Raw genomic sequence first — 25,570 nt, forward strand, 5'->3', positions numbered from 1 at the left:
AAAGCCATGCTGTTATGTTGAGCTATAGGGGACTCAGGTCAACAATTTCTGACATTGCCAATCAAGCAGAAGACCCAATACTATTAAGGGCTACTAGACTCTTTTAGAATATTTTACTGAGTTTACACACCTATAATATGCAAATAACGGAACTTAACAAAAAGGGGTATACAGATGAAAGTCCATTTTGTATCTGTGTATTCAAAATGGTTAGGATAGATATATAGTTATATTCTCTTAATGAATAGTGTGATTTGTTCTAATTGTGTTTGTAAATAGGATATCATGTCCACATCTTGTACAGCAATTAACCACTAAGAAGAATGTATGCAGTGTGTTAATTATTGAAACTGTCCTATCAATTTGATTTGAAACTGACTCATTGCTATTTGTTTATCAATAAAATTATGAGGAAAAAAAGGGGGCTTTCTATGTAGTACAGTATTATTTTTATTATTGAAGTTATTATGTAACATCATCTGAAAACCTTGAAATTGAGAGACTTGACCTTTTTGTTTTCTCACTGGAGACTTTTGTTTCTCTTTAAGTTTTGAGTTTTTCTGGGAGGTGGTGAACTGAACAGGAAGGAACATTTAGTGTTGTTAAATAAGCCTACTGTTGTCATACCATTACTGAATTTTACCTCATTAAAATTAGAAAATGGCTAGGTATGTAGTTTACATTTTATTTTCTTTCTTTTTTCTTTTTTTCAATTGTAGAGAAACTATAAAGTATTAGCAAATTTATCTGTTCAAGGCTACTGTGTACAGAGTGTCACAGTTTGGGAGTGTGACGCTAACATTAATGACCTCAGGCAGTTCGCTGAGTTTGAAACATGAATTGGCTAGTTAGCCTTCCACTTTTTCTACCTTTTATTTGGGAATCTTCATTGATTGAAAGCATAAAAATCAAGAGTAATAGGTTTTTTTTTTCTTAATTTTTTCTAGACAGTATTTTGAAATGAAAACTTTCTCTAAGGCAGAACTCTTTATATTTTATTCTGGAGACCGGTCTTCTGAAGTCGCTAAAAGCTGCTTATGCTGGCTTAAGCTTGCAGTGTTATTGTTGCTGCACATGTATCACTGCAGGGACGCCTGATGGCAACACCAGCATCTTTGCTTGTTGATGGAGCAGCTTCACTTGTGTTCTTCCTAAGTCTACTTGTTGTCATATGCTGATGATGCACTTTCCTCATTCATTTCTGCAGCATACCCTTCTAGGGACTGGACTGAGAAAGGTTAGAAAGTATCAGTGGAGAGGAACGTTTCGGTGTTAAGTGTTCCTACCAAGAAATGATGAATAATGTTAATTCGAAGGTATTATTTGATGCTTACAGTAAAAGTTCTTGTGTAAATGGATTCTTTTCCTTTCAGAATTCACTTAGTACCCATAAGAGATGAGTATTCATTTGTCTTTGTTAAGAGAATATAGAATATGAATAATTAGTTAAGTTATTATCAATATGTTCATTTCTCTCAGTAGAAATTGCCTTTCAAACTGTATTAGATGTATGATTTTTTTTTTTACGTGATTTTCATAGTCAGGAATGGCTCAAGTTAAAGGTATTATTCATAGTTTATCAGTAACTATAGATTGAGATTTATTTTCATTGTCATTTCTTTTAAGCAGTAATTAATATACATATTTGTTAAGTACCTTAAAAACAACATTAATAGGTAGTTGCCAAACAACGTTACATTTATTTTAAGAAAAAAATGTAAGTCAGAATATTTTACTAATGGTAAAACAAGGTAAATGGAATGTAATTTAGCATTTCTCTGCAGGAGGCTTCACCTTTAGGTCACCATACTTACAGTCATTTCAGTAACTCTCTAGTAAATGGCAGACTGTTAAAATTAGTTCATTTCAGGCTGGTGAGATGGCTCAGTGGTCTAAAGCACCTACTTAGAACAAGCTAAGCTCAAGCAAAGCACAGAGACCTCGGTTCAATCCCCCAGCACCACATGCTGGCCTGCCCGCCCCCTGGTGGGCTGAGCTGGCCACACACTAAATAAATAAGTAAATAAATAAATAAATAAATATTTAAAAAAATTAGTTCATTTCTCAGTAGTAAAACCTTTGGGTTTTACTTTTATTCATGCCTTACAGACATAGGAAGTTGTCTTTTTCCATTCATTATCTACGAGTTTTACTTGATAGTAAAGACTGTACCTTGTAAAATAACAGGACACATCTGCTTTCTTGTGAAATTAATCTTGACATTATACCTTGCCATTTTCTACACCAAACAGACCTTTTCTAAAAAAGAAAAAGACATTTCAGTGCATTGATGCCATACTCAGTATTGGTATCAATTCAGGATGACATTTGGCATCCTCTTATTGATTCTCAGTCTTACCTCATGATCATTGCTGCTGTTCTAACTCATTTAATTTTTTAAAAAGTGTCATGAGGACAACTTTTATATATTTGGATTCGAGGAATATTCACAGATCAAATATCTGCTTGGCTAGTTAACTGAAGTCCCTGGATTGCTGGGTTATCATCTGTTGTGCTTCTGAGTTCTCTTCCCGTGTGACTTCTATCCAGTGATTCACATTGGAAGCCTTTTAAAGTCTGATTAGCTAGAATATGTAAGGAGGCTCTGAGCTTGTGAGTTCTGTAATACTAGTAAAACTTTAGGACATTCAGTGGAATATTTAAGTTTAATCTTAGAAATGAATTACTCTGCACCCACTCTCCATAATCCACAAATGATGTTTATTGGCTATTATGCTATAGGTAGACTGAGGCATTTTAGTACAGCCAAGACTATAATATAATAGTTTTAATTTTATGAATACCTCAGATTTGTTGTATTAAAACTGGATCAAGGAAGAATTTGGTGAATCTATTAAGTTTCATATATTTCTGTTCATAATTTATCATCTTTTTTAGTAAAAGTCTTTAATTCCCCTAAAAATCAAGTAATCACCATCTTGTTTAAATGCGTCAAGACTTTAGCATTCCAGTTTTGGTTTTCTATGTCAATATTTTATGGCAAAGTAATCTACAGTCTATTCACAAACATGATATTTCTGAGTGTATTTTAGAATAGTTTTATGTGAGTTGTTAGGTTTTTAAAACATTTGTCTTAGAGTATTTACCAAGCAACTATTGATCAGGTGCTAGTTGTCAGGCAGTATTCTAGAGGCTTGAGATTATAAGATAAAATATAATATAATGGCACTTGACAATACAGAATAAAACAATTCATAAACTATAAAAACTTCTTAGGTAGCTTGAGTTGTGTATCTAATGGAATCTGTAAAACCAACATATGAGTTTTGCACTTAGACTTCAGCCTTTACTTTTAGCATTTAAGTCTTTAATGCTAGCACAAGGCACAGTATGGTTGTGTGAATCCATAATTCAGTTTGACAGTTTATCTTAGTTTCCTGAAGCTTACAACTTCTTCAAACTTGGTATCTTTAAGACTGACTACACAAGTATGCGGGTAATCTTTGTCTCTGGTACTTGGTCCAGTGTTTAGCATAAACTATAAGTAATTAGATATAAAACCCCTACACTAAAATCAGTCACGTTGTTACACACAAACAGTGAATCTGCTGAAAAAGAAATTAGGAAAATAGCCATTCAAAATAATAGCAAGAAAAATGAAATATTTAGGACCTCACCAAGGAAGTGTACAACCTCTACAGTAAAAACTGCAGTACTCTGAAAAAGGTGATTGATGAGGACATTAGAAAATGGAAAGACATCTCCTGTTCCTGGATAGATAGAACACACACTGTCAAAATGGCCATACTCTCAGAACTGATATATAGATTTAATGCAGTCCAGCTAATATGCCAGCTGCGATTCACAGAACTAGAAAGAACAATCCTAAAATGCACATGGAGTCCAAAGAGACTGAGACTATCAGAAGCAATCTTGAGAAACAAGTCAAGGAAGGAAGCACCACAATCCCTGTTTTCGAGTTCCTTTTCAAAGCTCCCACATGTTCCTGGCCCAAAAACAGACATGAGACTCAGTGGAACAGAGCAGAGGATTCAGAAATAACCCCAGACACATTCACACACCTGATCTTTAACAAGGGGCCAAAAACATGTACTGAAAGCAAGACAGCCTTTTTAGCACACGATGCTGGAAAAACTAGCTATTGAAATACAGAAGATTGAAGCTAGAGCCATATCTCATCATGCGTTAAGCCTAAATCAAAATGATTCAAAGACCTAAGCATTAAAACAAAAGAACTTAAACTGCTGGAAGATAAGGCACGTAAAACTTTTGAAGTCATAGGCATAGCAAAGGCAGGGAACAGAGCCCCCATTACCATAAAAAATCAACAAATGGTTTTTTTTTTTTTTTTTATCAAATTCCAAAGCTTCTGCACAGTAAAGGGAATGGTCAGTGAAAACGAACCTACAGAATGGGGAAATTTTTTTTTTACCAGCTACACCCCTGATAGAGGATTAATACATATATAATATACAAACAACTCAAAAATTCAGACCTCTCCCCAGATAAAAGATCTAATTGAAGGGTTGTGTATGCTAAAATGGATAGACATTTCTCAGAAAAGGTACAAATGGCAGTAAATACATTTAAAAAAAAAATCAGCATCACTAGCCATTAGAGAAATGCCAGTAAAATAACACTGAGATTCCATCACTCTCCGGAAACAATGAAATTCATCAAGAAATAAAATCTTAACAAATGCTGCTGAGGCTGCAGGGAAAAGGAGCCCTTGTACATTGTTAGTGGGAGTATAAAGTAGTGTAATCATTTTGGCAATCAGTATGGAGATTCCTCAAAACAAATGAAAATAGAAATTCATCTTGACCGACATATTGCACATAGTTTAAGTATGTTCCCTAGAGAGTTAAAGATATTGTACTGTAGCGATATATATGTACCCATGTTCATGGCAACACAATTCTTAGTACCTGAATCTTGTATCAGTATATGTATAGAAAAAGTGATATTTATACATGATGGAATACCTACCCCACCATAAAGAAGGGTAATCTTTTTTTTATTTTTATTTTTTATTTTTTTTTATTTTTTTTATCTTTGAAAAACATTTTTTAATTTTATTTTTTATTTATTTATTTTTTCATAATTTTATTGATAAACAAATAGCAATCAGACAGTTTCAAATCAAATTGCTAGGACAGTTTCAATAACTAACACACTGCATACATTCTTCTTAAGAAGGGTAATAACACATGAGCCAGGGCTGGCCAGATAGCTCAGTGGACTAAAGTGCCTGCTTAGGAGGCACAGGGACCAGGGTTCGATCCTCTGCGTGCTGTACTGGCCCTGTCCCCGGGTTGCACTGAGACAGGTGAATGAGACTGGGTATGGTGGTAAGCACCTGTAATCCTAGCAAATGGGAGGCTGAGAACAAGAGGATCACTACAAATCCTATTTGTGTAGTGAGACCCTGTACTAAATATATAAACAAACAAACATGTGAGCTTATGAGAAACTCTGAAGTTTGCAGATAAAAGATAAAAATAAAAGATAAAGGGCTGTTTAAGTGCCTGCCTGGCAAGCTCAAGGACCCAGGTTTGATCTCTGGTACTGCAGAACCCTGGGTGCACCATAATCCCAGTGCTGGGGAGGTTGAGATAGGAGAATCACTGTAAGTCCGTGCTGCATAGCAAGACCCTATACTGAATGAATGAATGAATGAATGAATGAATGAAACTTTAAAAAATAAATTAATAGCAGAGATAACACCAGTGTACTATAAAGTGAAGTTTATTGCTTATTTTTTATATTTATTTGTTTATTTATTTATTTTTTGTGGAACTGGGGATTGAACTCAGGCCCTTGCGCCTGCCAGGCAAGAGCTTATTCTACAGAGCCATCTCCCAAGCCCCCATCATTGAAATTTTTAATGATCTTTAGTAGTTACTTACAGTAACATTTACTAGTGTATGCTATATATGGGTACAAAATGGATACATGCTTTTTTTTTTTAAAAAAAATACTGATATATACTTAGTTTTTTTTTTTGTGTGTGTGTGTTTTTGAGATACAGTCTTGCTATTGTTGCCCTGGTGGCCTTGAATTTACAATCTGATTGGTCAACCTCCTAAGTAGTTCAGTTACAGGCATGCATGACTGAACTGGCTGGGCAGCTATTTAGACTGAATTTACAGCTGTCTATTTCCAGTTTTACTACTCAAAAAACTTGATAAGGTATTAAAAAAGGTCCCTTTATTGAATATGTAGTCGAAGAAGAATTAGATGATCCTGAAGGATATTTCATCCCAATTGTAGTATAGCCTTTCTGGCATCCAAATTACTTATGTTTGCTAATTATACTAGCAAGCCACTGCTGTTTTCACCTTCTGAACATCCACCCCTGTTTCTGTCTCTCTGTCTCTCCCTCTCTCCTTTCTCTTTTATATATCGTATGGATTCTTGACTGATGATTGTATGTATGTATGTATGTATGTATTTATTTATTTATTTATTTATTTATTTGGTACAGGGTCTCGCTATGCCACTTAGGCTCATAGTGATCCACCTGTCTCAGACTTGCCAGCACTGGGATTACAGGCATGCACCACTGTGCATGGAGTGTGGTACCGGAGACTGAACCCAGATCCTTGCACTTGCCAGGCAAGTGCCTAGACCACTGAGCTATCTCTCCTGATGATTTTAAACTCTGTCTTTAACAACAGACTTAAGCACTGAAGGCAGTAAAACCCCTCCGTGGTAGTGGGGATTCAATGGAGTGACTTCATCCCCAGTCCCCACCCCCCTTTATTTAGAGATAGGGCCAGGGCCCCACTAAGTTGCTGAGTTACCTGGGATGGACTTAAAGGTGCGACTTAGTCTTAGCTTCCCAGAGTGCTGGGATTACAAGTGTGCCTCCATGCCCAATATTTTTGCTTGTTTTATTTTGGTACTGGGGGAATGGGAGATTGAGAATCCTTGAGAAAAGAAAGAATAAATATTGAACATGAGAAGGTGTGCAGTAGTTGCAGGTTTTCTTTAGTAAGGAGGAAACAAGGAAAACTAAGAACGTATGTCTAGAAGTAACATATTGAAAGGTGGATAAATACATATCTTTAGACTATATTTTGTCCATTCAATGAGAAAGTTGTTGGGCTGCTTTTTGTATGAGAAGCAAATGGGATAGATATAAAGAAATATAAAGGAAGGAGGAGATCTGCAATACTCTCTGTGGAAATCTAACTGCTCATTCCTGAAGAGAAAAATGTTGGAAGTTGCTGATAAAGTTGTGCCTTTTTGATTGGGTTTTTTGTCTTTTTTGTTATAAAATATGAACATCATGAAATTAAGTACTTTACCCAATTTAAAATATATAGATCAATGCAGTTAAGTACATTATCCATGTCATACAGCTAGCAGCACTGAGTTTGCATATTCTCCATGCCATATACAAGTTAAATTATACTCTAGTATTTGGCTTATCTTACTTAGCTTAATGTTTTCATTTTCTTCATACTGAAAGCTTGATTAATTTGAGGAAAAGATATTATGTGACCATTCCTCTTTTTTTTTTTTTTTAAATTTATGCATTTGGTACAGGATCTCAGTATGCAGCTCGACTCATAGTGATCCTCCTGTTTTCAGCTTCCCCAGCACTGGGATTACAGGTGTGCACCACCACTCTGGGTCTCAGTGGCTGGCTCAGTGCACCTGGGGTGGGGTCGGTGAGGCCTGTGGTGCTGGGGATTCCTCATATGTTTGCTTAGCGCATTCTAAGATTTTGATGGCTTTATATCTGTTTTTCAAATTCACATCAGGAGTTAGGGATGTAGCTCAGCTGTAGAGCACTTGCTTAGCATGCACAAGGCCCTGAGTGCAATCCTCAGCAATCTGCCCTCCTCTAAATGAAGGCAAGCACAGTGCGCACATCTGTAATTCCAGTTATGTACTCAGGTATTTGAGAAAGGGGTATCACAAGTTTGAGACTAGCTTGGGAGAGAAAGAAAAGGCAGGCTGGCAAGCAGACAGACAGTGAGAAGAAAAGAAAGGAAAAAGAAGGAAGGAAGGAAAGAAAGAATGAGAAATAAACACCTCAGTAACTTCCATCTCACTTTTTAAGAATACCAAGTTAATTTTGCCATGCAGATATGAAGGTCCATATGTTCTTAGGCAGCTATAGAATAGTTTTAAGATATTTTGAAGTTAATGAACACTGTAGAATATTCCTAATGCTGTCCAATGAGGTGTGTGAGGGGGACAGGTACTGGGGGTTAGACTTGAGACCTTGTGTTTACCAGGCAGGCACTTAGGCTGCTGAGCTATATCCTCGGTCCTCCAATGAGGGTTTTTTGTTGTTGTTGTTGTTGTTTTTTAAATTTGTTTTGTTGTTTGGGGTTTTTCTATAGTTTTTTGGGTAAATGAACATTTTGTATTCTCTGTTATCTCCCAATGTGTGAGATTCTAGAACTTGGTCTTGAATGCTTAGGATAGTTGTTATGGTGCCGAAGCTGAAGTACCTTATATACTTTTAAGTTTTTTGTTTTTTAAAGCAGTACCGAGCATTGAACCTGGAGCCTTCATGCTGGACTACATGCTCTACATGCTCAGCCCTTTTAAAATTATTTTATTTTGAGACAAACTTGCCAAGTCCTGCATTAGCTTCTCGGAGTGCAGGGATTACAACCATGTGCCACCACACCCAGCTTTGTTAACTTTCATTTGTTAGTTAGTTGGCCAAAGCAGATAGCAAAAATAAATCATTGATAAACGAAGCACTAACACTGTGTCCTGCTAATTGGTTATTTTTAAAAGTGGTAGTTCTATTATATTTTTGTTAGTTATAAATGTGTGGGGGCTGATATCAAAAGATGCAATAAATTTACACATCATTCTTTTACATGAGCCATTCAGTTAGGTAAAAGTTGTCTCAACGCCTTTACAAACTATATAGTCAGGCAGTAGTTATTTTATTTAAACAAAAAATATACACTGATTTAACTAATGCAGTAGCTCTCTGTTAAGCTAAATCATAGTAGGCTGATTCATATTTATAGTCATAAAAATGGTAATCTTTAAAATGAAGATAGATGGCTTAGTAATGAAAAGTAATTCAATACCTACTATAAACCATATTTTAAGAATAAAACATATGTAACATAATATTTACTAAGAGAATGCTCAAGCTAAAATAGCAGAATGAAGTACAGCATAAGATATATTCTTCTGTCAGTGAGGCACTTAGGCAGTTGTTTACATTTTGGTTATAGCTTATGGAGACTTCTGTGAAACTGAAAATATTCTTGAAATTCAGAATTGCAACAATTCTTTTAAATGTAGAATATAACATTCATAGCTGTTCTGGGGTAAGTCATTTAAAAACTATAGTTTTGACTTTGATACAGCTATTAGTGAACCAACTGGTAATGAGACATAGTACTATAATTTGAACTAAAGCATTGATTTGTGGATTATATCTACTCAGCTTAAATGTCTCTGTTTCTACTCTCCAGTCCATCTTTTTCTTTTACTTTTTTTCCTACAGAAATGGCTTAACATAATGTTCTTACATTTTCCCAAGAGAAAAGGAAATACCCTACTTTTTAAAAGTATACTAGGAAAACTCTACATAGCAAAAGTAGAACAATAAAAGATAACAGTAAGACTCAGAATTTCCCTGCTCAGGAAATTACATTTTTCTTTCATTTAGCTTTTTAGAAGAAGTGTTTGAGAGAGAGTGAGAAAATATTTGTGTATGTATTAATATTTCTGTTGTCCTTCCTGTTAGTTTTTACTTGTAGTGACTGTTATGGGGTCAGCATCAAGAAGAATTTATGAATATGGTGAGGATTCAGGTGATTTCAGATTTGAGGCTGACTTCTACACAAATCATTCTTTCCAGGCTGGAGGTATAGCTCTAGTGGCAGGGCACTTGACTAGCATCCATGACCCCCAGAACTGGATGGGGAGGTGGTGGTAGTGGAGGTGGTAGTGGTTTCATTGTTTCTTCTATTAATTTGCAGGGGAAAATAATATATAGAAGAATTTTTAGGATTATTAGGTAATAAATTGGGTAAGAAACTATATTCAGTAATTTTGCTGTTAAAGTATGCTTTTCAAAGTATTCTTCATATTTACACAAGCAGTTCTTCAAATAACACATCAAGTATTCATAAATTTTTATTTTATTGTAGATGGGCAGATATTATATATAGAGTGTTACCTTGGTTCATGAACTTCATTTGTTCTGTGATTTTGGAAGTGATGGCCCCATTTGTGTTTGTGTGGGAAAGATGGCTGTGTTCATGTTTCCCACCTGATGCAGAATTTGCAGACAATAACAAAATTTTGCCAAATGTTCTGTTTGTGAACCAAATTGATTTTAATGGAAGCATTCATGAAATGAAAACTGTATGAGGTACAAAGTGATATTATGAGATATATTCAAAGAAAAGACTAAATCAAGAAAATTAAAGTCTCTGTCACCTCGCATATTTATCGTTTTTGTGGTGGGAGCATTTGAAATTCTCTTACCAGTTATGAAGAATAACATACGTTGTCACTACCTGTAATAAGCGTGCTGTAGAATATTTCAAAAAACTCACTCTTCTTAACTGAAGCTTTGTACCCCATGAGCAACCTGTCCTTGTTCTTCATGCACTTTAGCGTCAGGCAGTTACCATTTTATTCTCTTCTATAAACTTGTTTTAAATTCCACATATAAGCCAGAATGCATAATACTTATTTTTCTGTGCCTAGCTCATTTCTTGTAGGAAATTGTCTTCTAAGTTCATTCTCATTATTGCAAATGATAGATTTCCTTTTTTAAAGGCTGAATATTATTTCATTGTGTGCAAATACTTCATCTTCTTTCTATGTTTATTAGGTCTTGGGAATTTAGGTTGGTTCCATAACCTGTCTCCCCTGTTGTCAACATTACAGTCCTATGTTTATCAACATTGGTATAGTGCTACTAGATTATATATTCACTAACCCTATCAGTTTTCCCACTAATACACTTTTACTCACCCAAGATCCAATGTAAGATCTCACGTTACATTTAGCTTTTATGTCTCCTTAAAACTGTGATAGCCTCTTCTTTTTTTTCAGAATTGTATTAGTCTTTCTGTTGCTATAACAAAATACTTGAGGATGAGTACTTTGTAAAGAAAAGGTTTATTTAGCTCACAGATTTTGGGACTGTGGGCTACATTACAAAATGCAGGTGACCTAGTGATGGGAAATGCGTACAAGGGAGACATCAGATCATAAAAAAGGAAGCCAGAGAACACTTTAGGGTTAGGCTGGCTTTTTTGTAACAACTTGCTCTCATGAGATCTCACTCCACAAGACTCACATTAATTTCTTCCCAGGGCAGCACACTCAGTGACTTCATTTACTTGGTATAGATTCCAGCTCTTAGGTGTTCTGTTTCATTCAGTCTTGCAATAATTCTTTCATACAAATAAACAGACATATGAATATTATCTTCACAAAAAGGGTAGCGTACTAACGTCTATTTTGTACTTTTCTTTCTTCATTTAACAGTCAATATAACCTAAAAATCATTCCTTATCTGTAAAAAAGAAATTGTCATTAGTTTTTATAGCTATATATTATCCCATTATGTGGATTTATCATAATCTATTAACCACTCTGATATATGTGCAAATTTAAGTTATTCCTAATATTTCGAAATTATAAACAGTGCTGCAGTGAATAGCCTTGTGCATATGTAATTTTTTAAAAAGTTTTTAAAGGCGTATCTTTAAGGCAGATTGTTAGAAGGGCGATTCCTGGGTCAGAAACTTAAGTGCATATGGAGTTTTTAAGATACTGCCAAATTTCTCTCCAGAAGGTTGTCTTAGTTTGCATTTCCAACAACAGTAGATGAGAGTGTCTTTCTATAACCTTGCCAAGAGAATATGTTGTCCATACGTTTTAAATTTTGCCAATCTGATAGGTGGGAAATGTGATTTTAATTTGTATTTTTCTAATTACAAGTTTGAATATTTTTACATATGTTTAATGTCCATATTTCATATACTTTTCTATGTGTGAATTGTCTTTTTATGTCTTCTGTGCCTTAAAATTATTAACATTAATGCCATGTCAGTATTTTCCATAATGCTGTGTTTATATCTATGTAGTTAGCCAGTTTTCCTAGCACTTTTAAAAAAAATTTTATTTATTTATTTATTTATTTATTTATTTATGCGTGTGTGTGTGTGTGTGTGTGTGTGTGTGGCCAGCTCAGCCCACCAGGGGGCGGGACTACCTGGCATGTGGTGCTGGGGGATTGAACCGTGGTCCCTGCGCTTTGCTGAGCTTGTTCTAAGTAGGTGCTTTAGACCACTGAGCCATCTCACCAGCCCCTTTCCTAGCACTTTTTGTTGAAATGATTATCCTTTCTCCACTGCTCTGTGGTCTGTGTTGGGTTTATTTTTAGGTTCACTATGGGATCTTACTCACTCACCTCTTTTCCTGTCTTTAGGCCAACATACATTATCTCTGTTGCTCATGCTTGGTAAGAAGGCTTATTAGACACAAGTCCTCCTGCCTTGTTCTTTGGGAATATATTTTGTATTTTTGCTCATTTGCTTTCCCTTGTATGTTTTCAAGTGAACTTTTAATTTTTTTAATATATCAACTGAACTTTAAAAGTTCTTTTTAGACAACTATCAGAATTTTTCAGATTGCATTCAATATATAAATCAAGTTGTGGTTACTTTATATGTTAACCTTCTTTCCTATTGTTTATGAGCTTCCTTCTTTATGCTATCACTTTAAACAGATCAGTAAGATCTGGGTATACTTGCACATACCTGTAATCCCAACTAATATGGAGAATGAAATAGGAGAATTGCAAATTTAGGGCCAGCCTGAGCAATTTGGAGAAACTCAATTTCAAAATGTTTAAGGAAAATGTAGGTAGATACTGGGATATATAGCTCAGTAGAGAGAGCATATACGTAGGGCAACAAAGCTAGTTTTGCCTGTCTTGACTTTTTCAAAAGCTGTAGATTTGGCCTTGCCTCAACAGTGCCTCTTTCTTGCAGCTTTCCTAACACATTCTCTGTGGTGGCACTCCTGGAGACCTTTAGTTACAAGCACGTATTTAGAGGTTGTTAGCAATATTACGTAGGCCGTGGTAATGTACTCCTAACTTAGGGTGAAACACTTATCTAGTGTTAAAAGTTAGGTTTTTCTCTTTCAAAATATACACATAAATGGATCTCTCAATGCTGAATTAATGCCTCCTCTGGGAATTTAGAATATGTGATTTCTGTATTGTGCACAAGCACCCTGTCATGAAAAAATACTGCCTATTACTTGGCATTTATTATGTATGCAATTGGACAAAATAATTTTTTGAAAGGCATAAACATTTTAAGAAATATTCCACTTTAAAAATAAGAATTTATGTTCTTAAAATACTAATTATCTTAGGCTTAGCAAGCCTTGAAGTTATCATACATATTAAGACCAATTCAAATGAATGTGGTAATATAATACATGGTATGGAGCAACGATGGCATGAATTAGAACAGCATTTTAAAAGTGCAGTACATATGTCGTTAACTGGTACATTTAAGAAATTTGTTTAGGAAAAGGTAGTGATTAGATAGGCAAGTTGGAGGGAGGAGCACATTAAATAATATGTTGGCAAGCTTCCTGAAATGCATATGCATAGTGATTAGAGGCATATTGATTTTTAAATGTCAGCCAGCTTTTATTCTCTTCTTTTTAAAGCATCTATTTGTATGAACATGATTATTCGTACTTCTAAAGGAGTTTTTTCAAGCTTTTGTGAACATTTGTTATACAGTATAGGAAAAAAATTACTACCACTATTTATAACTAATATTGTGATACTGCCAATGGTTTAAAATTTTGTTGGTTAGGTTCATTTCTTTTTTGTCAAGTGATGGTTAAGAAATTCTCTATTCTACTGTTGAGACTTTTGGGACATTTTTTATACTTTCTACTTGAATCTACTAAACAAATGCCTTTAAGAGTATGTTAAAATACATTATAAAAAATAATCATTTCCCATTCTTAAATATAAAAACTTCTTGCTAGATTAGTTCAATTCAGAATTCTGTTCATCTGCTATTTATATTGTTAGTGATCTTTAGTGCCCTAATAGGCCCTTATAGAATGTAGAGAACAGAGCATGTTCTGGAGAGACTAAATCTGCATTATTTTATCGGATCTTTGTTTCTCTGAGAGTATACTTCATAGTCCTACTAATTCATTTTAGTGAAGGTGATTACAGAACCACCTCAGAGATATTACTATAGAACATCAACGCCATCATACTTTCAGAGACGTAAGTCTATGAATGAAAGTGTGTCCTGGAATTGTTATTTTTTTATTTTTTTATTTTTTTATTTTTTTTTAAACTTTTTTTTTTTGGTGGAACCAGGGATTGAACTCAGACCCTTATGCTTGCCAGGGAAGCACTTATTCCACTGAGCCATCTCCCTGGCCTGGAATTGTTGAAGTAAGCAGTTCACTAAGTGAATTTTTAAAAGACATAATCTTGGATTTTCTAATTTTCTGTGATTAGGCCAGTATAGTACACTAAAAACTTTCTTTTTGAGTTTGCAGTTTTTTCTGTACTTTAGATACCATTTAATATTACATTCCCATATTAGTTCAATAGAATTTACAGCGGTACTAGAGATCATTAGAATTCTGGTAACTCCCTTAGATAGCCATTAATTTTAACTATTCGGGCTCAGAGAAATGTTTTGGGCTAGAGATTTGAGCAGGTAATACAGGAAGATTTTTTCTTTCTTTTTTTCCCTACCCTTTTTGTTTACATAATGTTAATAATGGAATTATTTCATTTACTTACATTGTTATTAGGAAAAATTTATGATAAAAGAAGAATGAGATATGTCTATGTCTAATTTAAACACAAGGATACTTACATTCTGCACTGGCCTGCACCAGCAGCAGTTCCTCTCTGCCATGACCCATGGAATAGCTCTGAAGGCGATGTCACTTTATTCATAATGTTTCCGTGCTATCAAGGATTATACACCCCTTGCTGGGTGCATGATGGACAGCTGTAACCCTGTTACTAATGAGGCGAGGACAAGGGTAACTAGTCTGAGGCTAACCTTGGCAATTTAGTGAGGGCCCATCTCAAAATACAGTTTTAAAAACAGAAGGCGAAGGGGCTGGGGCTCTTGCTCAGCAAATATTCAAATGGCAGTACTGTAAAAAAAGAATGATAGACATCTTAGAGCTAGACACAGGAAGGAAGGATGATGCAGAAAATCTAGTAACCACTATTTTAAAAAATTTTATGTCCTTTGCATGACTTGATTTTTATTTTCATGTACTTTTGTTACATGAAATAAGCACATCTTTTAAAAGTGTAATTCCAAGGGCAGTGAATGTAAGTTAGTAGTAGAGTACTAACCTAGCATGCATCTGGCCCTGGGTTCAATCCCCAGTACTGCAAACCAAATTAATGCAAGTACGATTCCAAATCTTATAAATAAATAAATAAATAAATAAATAAACGTTTTACATACATAAAAATATATGCATTATATATAAATGAAATTTATAAATGAAAAAATAAATATTATATCATTCAGAATGCTTTACCATCTATTCCATACTTTTGGGGGGGGTCCTGTTCTCTAAAGCATTCTTTACTGTAGCCATGCTTCTCTACTCTTCTCTACATTTGAATTCTTTATATTTTCAGAATTTTAAAATGTTCTTTTTTGTGTTATCAGCTCGTTAAGGCTAAGTTGAAAGCCTGTCTATTGAAACTGTACCAGGTACCTCGTAACAAGTACCTGTTGTCCCACTGCTTTCCAGGGGCAAATATTCTGTTAGTATACAGTGATACCTGGATACCTGCCATTAGCTGGTTCCAGACCAGGAGGCTTGATGATACCCAGAATGGAGAGTACCAAACAAACTGCTTTGGCTGAAAGGGCATTGGCACTGACAAGTTTCATCTTCTATGCCCAGTACCGAGTGGGTGATGAGTACTGGGACAAAATTTTCATGTGAGAAGGTGTAAAGTACCAAATTGATTAGTTGTAAAGCACTTGAGTACCAAGGTATGCGTGAACTCTTTCTTAGCAGAAACTGCTTTTTCTTAGTTGTTTTTGCATCAGGTTATTCTGTTAGATTTTTGGGACTGAATTATTTAGGTGTATGTCTCTCCTGTGCTTCACATATGGACACACTTTAAATGTTTCTTCATTTGAATCCTTATACATTTTTGAATGTATGAATTATTTCTTTTCCTTCTTTCCCAGAGACACCTTATAGTATTTTATTAAAATTAAAAATATATTAGCATTCTACTTTTGTTTTTATTCTTAATATTTTATAAATTATTTTCTGAAAATAAGAATTATTCCTTTGGTACATACTATTCTGTAATGCAAAAGACAATAATTACATAGATAATTAGCTTTTCATAGAATCTATTACAGATATTTTGCTTATTACACAATTTTACACTTACGGAAAAGTGCTTTATAAAGGATGCTTTTTCTCTTGTAGGTTACTTCCTCAGAATGTTGGCCTTCTCTATGTTGGAGGTTTTGAAAGACCCTTTGCACAAATCAAGGTATGATATGACTTTTCTTCTAGTGTACTTTCCATATACATTCATTTGTTCAGAACCAACCAAAAATTTGCTAATAGCCATCAATATGTCAAAAATACTCTGAATTTTAAGTAATAATTTCATTGCTTTTTGTATGTTTTTGTTAAATATTAGGCTTACAAAATGTAATCATTAATGCTTATGCCATTTAAAACATTTTCATAGCTTTTACAGTAAGCAGTATATAAAGTGTACATTTTGATCTTGCCATACACTTGTGAAAACCATCACCACAGTCAAGACAATGAACTTCTCTGTCACCTACCAAAATTTATTTGAAAATCTTCCCTCCTCCCTAGCACTGATTTATGTTCTTTCAATTGTGAAGGTCTTTTGTTCTTCATATAAATGGAATCATACAGATTTTTTTTTTTCTCTTTCCCCCTGCCTTTTTTCCTTCTTAAGTATTTCAAGATGCACCCATGTTCTTGTCCTAATTGCTAGTTCATGCTTTTGTTCTGTGTTTTTGCATTTCTGGGATTGAATCTGTGACCTAAATGAGCTACAGCTCTAGGACTTGATAAAATCTTTTTTGAGACATGGTTTCACTAAGTTGCTCAGTTGCCATCCTCTTGTCTCAGCCTCCTCCAGTGCATGTGACATTGTGCTTGACTAGTTCATACTTTTTAATTGGTGAATATTGTACCACTGTATGGCTATAACATAAATTGTATTTTCACTATTGATGTCTGTACTATTTCTAATTTGGGGTCCTTTCAACTAAAACTGATAAGAATGTTTGTATACGTTTCTTCCTATGGACATATGCTTTCCTTTCTTTGAGATGACAGATGATCCTATATTTCTTCTAGGTAAATGTGTAAGTCTGTTCCATTGGCCCGTACGTCCATTTCTTTATTAATCCCAAACACACTGTGTGATTACTGTAGCATTACAGTAAGTTATGAAATCATGTAGCTTACATCCTCCTGCTGCATTCTTTCAAATTATTTTGGTTGGTCTAGGCTTCTTTCATTTTAATGATTTATTTATAGAATCGCCAGTTTATATAAAAGGGCTTGTTGGGATTTTGTTTGGGATTATATTGAATCTGAGGAAAATTGAAATCTTAATGATAACTGAATTCCCTCATGTAGATTTCATCTCTCTTCATTTATATCTCTTTAACTCGGTTATGTTTTTCTTCTCAAATTATTGGTCTTGCTATTTGTCTTAGTTACTTATTTCTTCTTGCTGGGACAAAATACCTGACACCCAGAATTAAGGAAGGAAAGGGTTATTGAGCTCCCAGTTTGTGAAGGTTTCAGTTCATACTTGGCTGGCTCCACAGCAGAGCAGCACCTGGCAGAGGGCAGCCTTTGATGGTGGTAGAAAACAGCAAAAAGCAAAGGGAGGAACAGTGGCAACATCAGCTAGCAAGCCTCTCTCCCCTGTTTTTATTGCAATGCAGATTGCATATGCCACAGGGTGGGTGTAGTGCTCACACCCATAATCCCAGCAGTGGATCACAGATTAACCACAAACTCTAGAAGCCACCCCAATGGCGAACGGCATGATTGGGGAAGCAACTATACACAAAACATAACACCATTCAAAAAATAAATATACTGATATATTTTGGAGGGTAGCGGACTGCATTTTTATTTGCATTTCAGTTTTTGGTTCATTGCTAGCATGAACTAATTTATAAAAACACATTGACTTTAAGTTCTGTAATCTTATAATATTTGGTTAGCAGTTCTCATTATGTTTGGTGGAGCAAGTACTTGGGATTGAATCCAGGGCCTTCACATGGAGTTACTGTGCATTCCCAGCCCTTTTCTTACTATTTAAAATTTTGAAAAAGGATCTTATTAAGTTGCCCACACTGAGCTTGAATTGTAAACCTACTGCCTTAGTCTCCCACAGTGCCAGGATTACAGATGTTGGCTACCAAATAGAATAGAAATGAAAAGAACAAGTTGGACAAAGTGAGCAGAAAAATCCTGTTCCTAAAAGAAAAGCCCCCCGCCCATACAGAAAGGATTAGAACAAGTTTCTTTGCTTTGTTCCTGATCTTAGAAAGGGAAGCATTTACATGTCACAATTATTTTTGTAATATTGGTTAATATAAGAGGTTATGAGTTAATTTTAACTCGACTTTCTTGTAAGAAATGGGAAAGTATTAACATTCAAGATAGCTAATAAAAATGAAGGTTTGATATCTTTTTTTTTTTTTTTTTTTTTTTTTTTTTTTTGTGGAACTGGGGATTGAACTCAGGCCCTTGTGCTTGCCAGGGAAGCGCTTATTCCACTGAGCCATCTCCCCGGCCCCCTTGATATCATTTTTCTTGTTTTCATAACTATTGTTAATATTTTTGAGAAAAAATATTTTTGAGAGATTGAAAATTATTTTGTGGATTTTGTTTAGTTTTCTGATTTTTCTTTTAATGCATGTCATGTTTTTATGCTTTGCAAACAGTGATTTTGAAAGAGTCAAAATCAGGTGAGCCTGAACAGGACATTCAAGGTACTTAGTATTGAGTACTAAGTATTGAGAACATTAGTGTTGATAGTGTTCAATCATGATATCAACATTATTAAATAATAAATTTTATCTTAGTTACTATCACATCAATACCTTTACCCATTAATTTAACTTCAGTGAAAATACTCTTAAAGATCTGTCATTAGTTTCTTAAATTGTGAAGTTTCTGAACTTGTCAGATTTTTAAATAATGACATGCACTGAAGTACATTTTCTTCTTCTAGTTTTAATTATCTGGGAACATGGGTATTGTGGTAGTGGCAAGTGTTTTTTCATAGAGTCCCTCACTATCTCATTCACTGAATTCAGGAGTATAGCCAGAAATCTAATAGATTTCAGCAAGCACATTTTGTGAAGGTTGTTTTTTTCTCAACCAGTGGTCTGGAAAATCCTTTGCTTTCTTTATTAGAACTAAAATAACTAAAAAGTGAGGAGCTTATCTGATGTATTTATGAAAGGATAGAATTTTTTGGTCAGTGAGTGTGTGGTTACATGGTATGTCAGAAAGCATGATGTTGGTATATGTACGAAGGTAATTCCTCTATCACTCACTCAGTGCATTAGTGTAACATTTTCTTTAGGTCTTTCTTAACAAGCTTGATGGCAGAGTTAAATCTTACGTCAACTTTTTTATGCTTGGATAATCAAGTCTTTTGAAAAGAAAAGTTCATTATTTTAGTATGTCTTTTTCCTTTGATGTTTCTTTTTTAAAATTTATTTATTTATGTGTGTGTGTGTGTGTGTGTGTGTGTGTGTGGCCAGCTCAGCCCACCAGGGGACGGGGCTGGCTGGCATGTGGTGCTGGGGGATTGAACCATGGTCCCTGTGCTTTGCTAAGCTTGTTCTAAGTAGGTGCTTTAGACCACTGAGCCATCTCACCAGCCCCTCCTTTGATGTTTCTATGGGAAAGATTTCTCTCATTCACTGAAAAGATTTCTTCTCTAAATCCTCTCTCTCAATATAAGTAGACCTCTAATTCAGATACTTAAATGTCCATTCCAAAACAATAAAACAATCAAAGTTTAAATTTTTGGATGCTTGGGTTGGAGGGAAAGCTCAGTGGTCTAAACACCTGCCTGGCAAGCACAAGGACACAGGTTTGATCCCCAGTACTGTATGCTGTGCCAGCCCTGTACCATGCTGGCCACTGAAACGGGATTTGGTAGTGCACACCTGTAATCCTAGTGCTGGGGAGCCTGAGACAGTAGGATCACTAGAGTCTGAGCTGCATTGTGAGATCCTGGGCCACATACATAAATTTTTGAATGCTTGAGAAGGTGTTAGAAATTTAAGATCCATTTACTACCTTGCCTATGTCTCACTTTTATTAAGCATGAAATAGTATTTGTTAAATTCGTTTTTCTCCCATTAAATTTCATGTAATGATAATATGTCATATGTTGTAGATACCAGATATAATCTTTTAAAAATGGAGTTTTGCCTAAGAGCTTATTAGTTGTTGAATTTTTAAAAAGTAAGTCAGATATGAACTTGCTCACTTGATTATTGAGAAGAAAGGAATTGTCACTAAAATCTCAGGACTTAACTATGTTCCTTAGTGTGTATGGCTTTGTGTTAGAAACTTTGCTAAATTCATTTATCATTGACTTTCCAAAAAGGAGCTCCATCATCTAACAGTTAGAAAGAAATATGTAAAAGGGGTAATATGTGCTTGGACAAGTGTTGAATGTGCTCAAGAATTGCTGTAGTGTGCCAGTAGATAAGCATTAGCATATAATGTAGGAGGTCATTGTAACCATTCTGCAAACTAAATACACATGTACTCTTTTATATTTACCCTTTTAGTGTCTGACCAACCCCCAAATAGACATAAAGATGTATAAACATGTAGAGTCATTTTAGCCTGCCTTTAATCCACTAAAATCTTTGGTAATTCATGGGAGAAAATTTTTTTTTATATAACTTTCACCCAAAACAGAGACTCCACTGTGATCATTGACCTCTTTCGTGGTCTATAAAAGCAATGAACTTTCCCTAAAAAAACTTTATCCTCCTGTCCTCCCCCTCCTTTCTTTCTGCCTTCTTCTCTCCTTCTACCCTTGTCTTCCCCACTCCCTTCCCCTCCTAATTTAAGTACTTTAAAGGACCTCAAATTAAGAATTCTAAAAAGTGAGTTTCCTCAACTTCTTTCTCTCCATCCTCCCTCCCTCCGTCCCTCTGTCCATCTGCCTATCTATCTATCTATCTATCTTGCGAATGGGGACTGAACTCAGGCCCTTGTGTCCTTCCAGGCAAGCACTTATTCTATTGAGCTATCTCCCAAGCCCCTCAACTTTGTCTATTTAGGGGAAAAAATTATATATATATATATATATAATGCATAAAATGTATTCTGTCAGAGAACGTTTTCTTTCAGACTTTTATTTTTAATTTGGATCTTGCTACACAGCTGGGATTCCTAGAGATCCTCCTGTTTCAGCCTCCATAGTGCTGTGACTACAGGTATGTGCCCCCATGCCTGGTTTCAGTGGCTGGCTGGTTGCGCCCAGAGTTCTGGGGCCAGCACTGCATGTGGTACCAGGGATTGAACCTGGGTTCTTGTACTTGCCAGGCAGGCACTTAGACCACTGGGCTATCTCCCAGGCCCCGGACTTTTATTTAAAAGCATAATAAACTAAAATACTGATCATTTTAAAATTAGTTAAGAGTAAGAAAGGAATTGCTTCATATATCCTCTTCTGCTGTTTTATTGAAGTAAATTAAGCAGATTTCGCCCTTATCTAAGATTGTGACTCTTTGAATTTATAAGTTTCTAAATGTTCTGAGTTGTATGTAACTTAAATAAGGGTTCATTATACACTTATATGCAGATTTTGAAATTAAAATGGGGCATTTTGATTAAAAAGTTAGGTTTATTTTTACTTAAAAACCTTTCAAGCTGTCAGAGGTCCCTTATATAGGGGTTGGGATTGGATATTTCTGTACATCTGTGCATAATACTTTTGTCTTAATTTGTATGTATTTTCTTTTAGTCACATCATACGTTTGGAGATATGGTTGAGTTTCAGTAATACATTTTATATCTTTATTCTGTGGGTTTTATTTTTCCTAGAGCATGTCATTGTGTAGTAAAAATCTTAATGTTAATTCTCATGGGTTTCTAGTCCTGGAGGCTTCACTTAGCAGCCAGAACCCATAAAACCAAGAAGGATTGAAGCCTGTCAACCTCACCATTAATCAGCGGGAGGATGGCTGTAATAGGAAGACAGAAGGCCACAGCGCTTGGTATTAGTTGCCTCTTCCTGTTCTTTTTTTTTTTTTTTAAATTTTTTTTTCTCTTCCTGTTCTGACAGCTGAGAAGTGTGAGAGACCATGAGGCTGAGTTGGACCCAGCTTTCTGCATTGTAACACTGCAGAAAAGCAAAAAAAAAAAAAAGTCTTCCATATTTTAATATGAATATGAATTCTTTGCAGCAGCAGTACAAGAAAAGTAAGCACTATAACCATTATTGGAGATGTTTGTTTTTATAAAGCAGTTTTTTTTTTTTACAGCCTCCTAGGATAGCCCAGCTGTTCCCTACCACAGAGCCTGGTCCATTCATAGTGAGAGGCGGGGTACCATAGTCACAGTCACATATTCTAAGCTTTCTGAGTTTGAATTTTTAAAAACTTCTTTGCAGCGACGGAAATGTAAGGTTGCTGCCTGTATTCATGTGTGTACGTACTAAATGAAAAGAAATATTTCTCTCCATTTTGAAGTTATGTTTGAAAAAATCCCTCCAACCATCCCCTCAGTTTTCTTTCTATTATAAAAATTAAAATATTTTTACTTTAAAGTGTTTTGAGTTTATTGTTATTTTAAAAAATATTTTTAAGATTGTTTATTTCTGAATCCTCAGCATTTAGCGTAGTTTCTGGCACATAAAAGTTTTAAATAAATGCTTTTGTTCACATTATTGCTGAGGAAGGCTTAACCAAAAGGTTTTAAACCATTAAGGTTTTCATGAAGTTTATATCAAGGTATTTAAAAATCTCTGGTTCTAATTACATATATATATATATATATATATATATATATATTTACTGCTTTAAAAATTTAGTTTTTAATGTCAGTTACATGTTAATTGGGCTATCTTTGTGGCAATGTGTTAATTTTATTTTCTAGTTTAAAAGATTGTGGTTATAAACTATTATTACTGTCAGCTGTATTAGAAAATGTAGATTTTATGAATATATTATTTGGAGAACATTTTAAATATAGCTGTCAAATTATTATTATTATTTTTTTTTGGTTTGGTGGAACCGGGGCGGCACTTGTGCTTGCCAGGGAAGCACTTATTCCAATGAGTCATCTCCCCGGCCCCAAATTATTTTCTAATTAAGGAAGTTAGACCCTGTCCTATATTCCAACACCCAACAGGAAAAAACACTGTTCCGTATTCATGCCTGCTTACTCCGTGACTTGCTTGCTTCCCCATTTGGTCCTGGGCGTCATCAGTTTACCTGAGCAATGGTGCTTGTAATCTCATTGGTTGACCGTAGTTTTGTCCCACCCCACATCCACCTAAGTGAGTTCCCATTCTCTCCACCTTAGCCCCACATGGTTTTACACTATAAAAGTCCCTAGAAGAAACAGCTTCCCAGGGGAACTACCTGTTTGGGGGCCCCCTCTTGCCCTTCTTGGACAGGAGCTTTTCTTTCTCTCAATAAATATATTCTGCTCATTAAAAAAAAAAAAATTAAGTAAGTAAGTTAGCATTTTTCTCCACTAAAAGTTACAGTGTCTTTTAGTCTGTCCTAAGCTAGATTTTATAGAAAAATTTTAAACTTTTATTCTGATACCTTTAGAATATTATAGTAGAGTATCAAGATAAGTCTTGGTTAATTAAATATGAGTTGGAGCCCAAAAAAAAAAAAAAAAAAAGACCCAAAAAACCAATTGTTTTGTAACTTTGAAAAGTTCTGAGTAAAAGAGTAAATGTTATTAAGCAGTGTTTTGTCTACTTAAAAAGATTTCAATGCGGTTTTACCTTAAAAAGAACTTCTCTGGCTTGAATTTTAAAGGCTGCAAAATATAAAAGATTGCATTGAAAATGACTTTTGTTGAATTCCTGTATTTGAAAAATAATGCCACAATGTTTTAATTAGATATATATTAGAAATAGAGAATTTACAGATAGGGAAAAATTATTTCTGTAGTAAATAAAATACTGGGTTTGTGTGTGTGTGTGTGTGTGTGTGTGTGTGTGTGTGTGTGTGTGTGTGTGTGTTTTAGGGAAGGGTCTACAGGGTGTTCAGGGTCTCACTGCTAGATTGAACTCGTGATCTGCCTGTTTACAGCCTCCCAAGAGCTGGATTACAGGTGCGCGCCACCACGCCCAGGCTCAATTGCTGTCTCAGCACACCCAGGGGCTTTGCAGGCACTTTAAACCTCTGAGCTATTTGTCCAGCCCTTTTTTTTTTTTTTTTAAATTAAATATTCTTTTGTCTTCTTGCCTGATGCTATAGTCTTAGAATACAAAACAGCTCCCCTGTTCCTGTTCAAGTGCAGACTGTGCACACTGATGGTACAGTAATGAGCAGAGCTGCCCTCTGAATGCAGGCAGAGGGTAAAGATGCATTTTGAATGGTCCATAGCCATGTTTCTGGCAGCTAGGAAAGCTCCAAAACAGTGTGTCTTATACTTCTATGTATGTATTTTGCATAGCCCCAGGGAAAAAAAAACCTTTTGATGATGATGATGATGATGATGATGATGATGATGATGATGATGATTAATGTAGTTCGTACAGGGTCTCGCTACATAGATCTGACTCATAGTGATTCTCCTGTTTTCAGCCTCTCAAGCGCTGGGATTATAGGCATGCGCCACCATGCCCAGTCTCAATCTCCATCTCAGCATGCCCCGGAGGGCTGGGATGGCATGGCACACTGGGGATCAAACCCCGGCTACTGTGCTCTGCCTAAGCAGGTGCTTTAGTCTGCTGAGCTATCAGATAGGCCCTTTTTATTGCTTTCTCGCATGCAAAACGAGTTAATTTATTTCTTTAAAACCAAAGACAAAAAAAATAAAATAAGGCCAAAGGCATGAATAATTATGCTTAATTTTTGAAGTTAGAACTGTATCAAATAGAAAATACTATAGCCAGCATTTCTTGAACATTACATGTCAAGCACTATTCCACTTCAGTGTCAAACAATCTATAAAATGTAGATAAGTACTTTTAACATTCTAGTTTTATAGATAAGGAAGACATGATATGATTAAAAATCATGGTTAATTTTTTTAAACAATTATTACAGCAAGAGATACATTGCCATTAATTCTTCTCAGAATACTTTCCCTTACTCCAAACAAACTTGACCCATCATTCTCCCCACTTCCTGAAGCAGTTCTGAAGTCCACTTTCAGCCAGGGATATAGCTCAGTGGCACAGCACCTGCCTGGTAAGCGCAAGATCCTGAGTTCAATTCCTGGTGCAAAAAAAAAAAAAAAAAAAAAAGCGAAAAACCCTGCAGTCCTCTTTCATGAGTGT

The 25,570-nt window shown here is 35.2% G+C and overlaps 1 protein-coding gene across 2 annotated transcripts in view; it reads left to right on the forward strand.

Annotated features, from left to right (window-relative positions):
* Window positions 1–25,570, forward strand: part of Rngtt (RNA guanylyltransferase and 5'-phosphatase) — a 331,478-nt gene that overhangs the window by 251,679 nt on the left and 54,229 nt on the right. For both annotated transcript variants that reach the window (XM_004628220.3, XM_023711882.1), the window contains one exon: window positions 16,480–16,546. In XM_004628220.3, coding sequence (XP_004628277.1) covers window positions 16,480–16,546 — 67 coding nt within the window. The remainder of the gene's footprint in view (window positions 1–16,479; window positions 16,547–25,570) is intronic.

The sequence above is a fragment of the Octodon degus genome, unplaced genomic scaffold (assembly GCF_000260255.1).
Source record: "Octodon degus isolate 3935 unplaced genomic scaffold, OctDeg1.0 scaffold00022, whole genome shotgun sequence".
NCBI classification, from domain to species: domain Eukaryota; kingdom Metazoa; phylum Chordata; class Mammalia; order Rodentia; family Octodontidae; genus Octodon; species Octodon degus.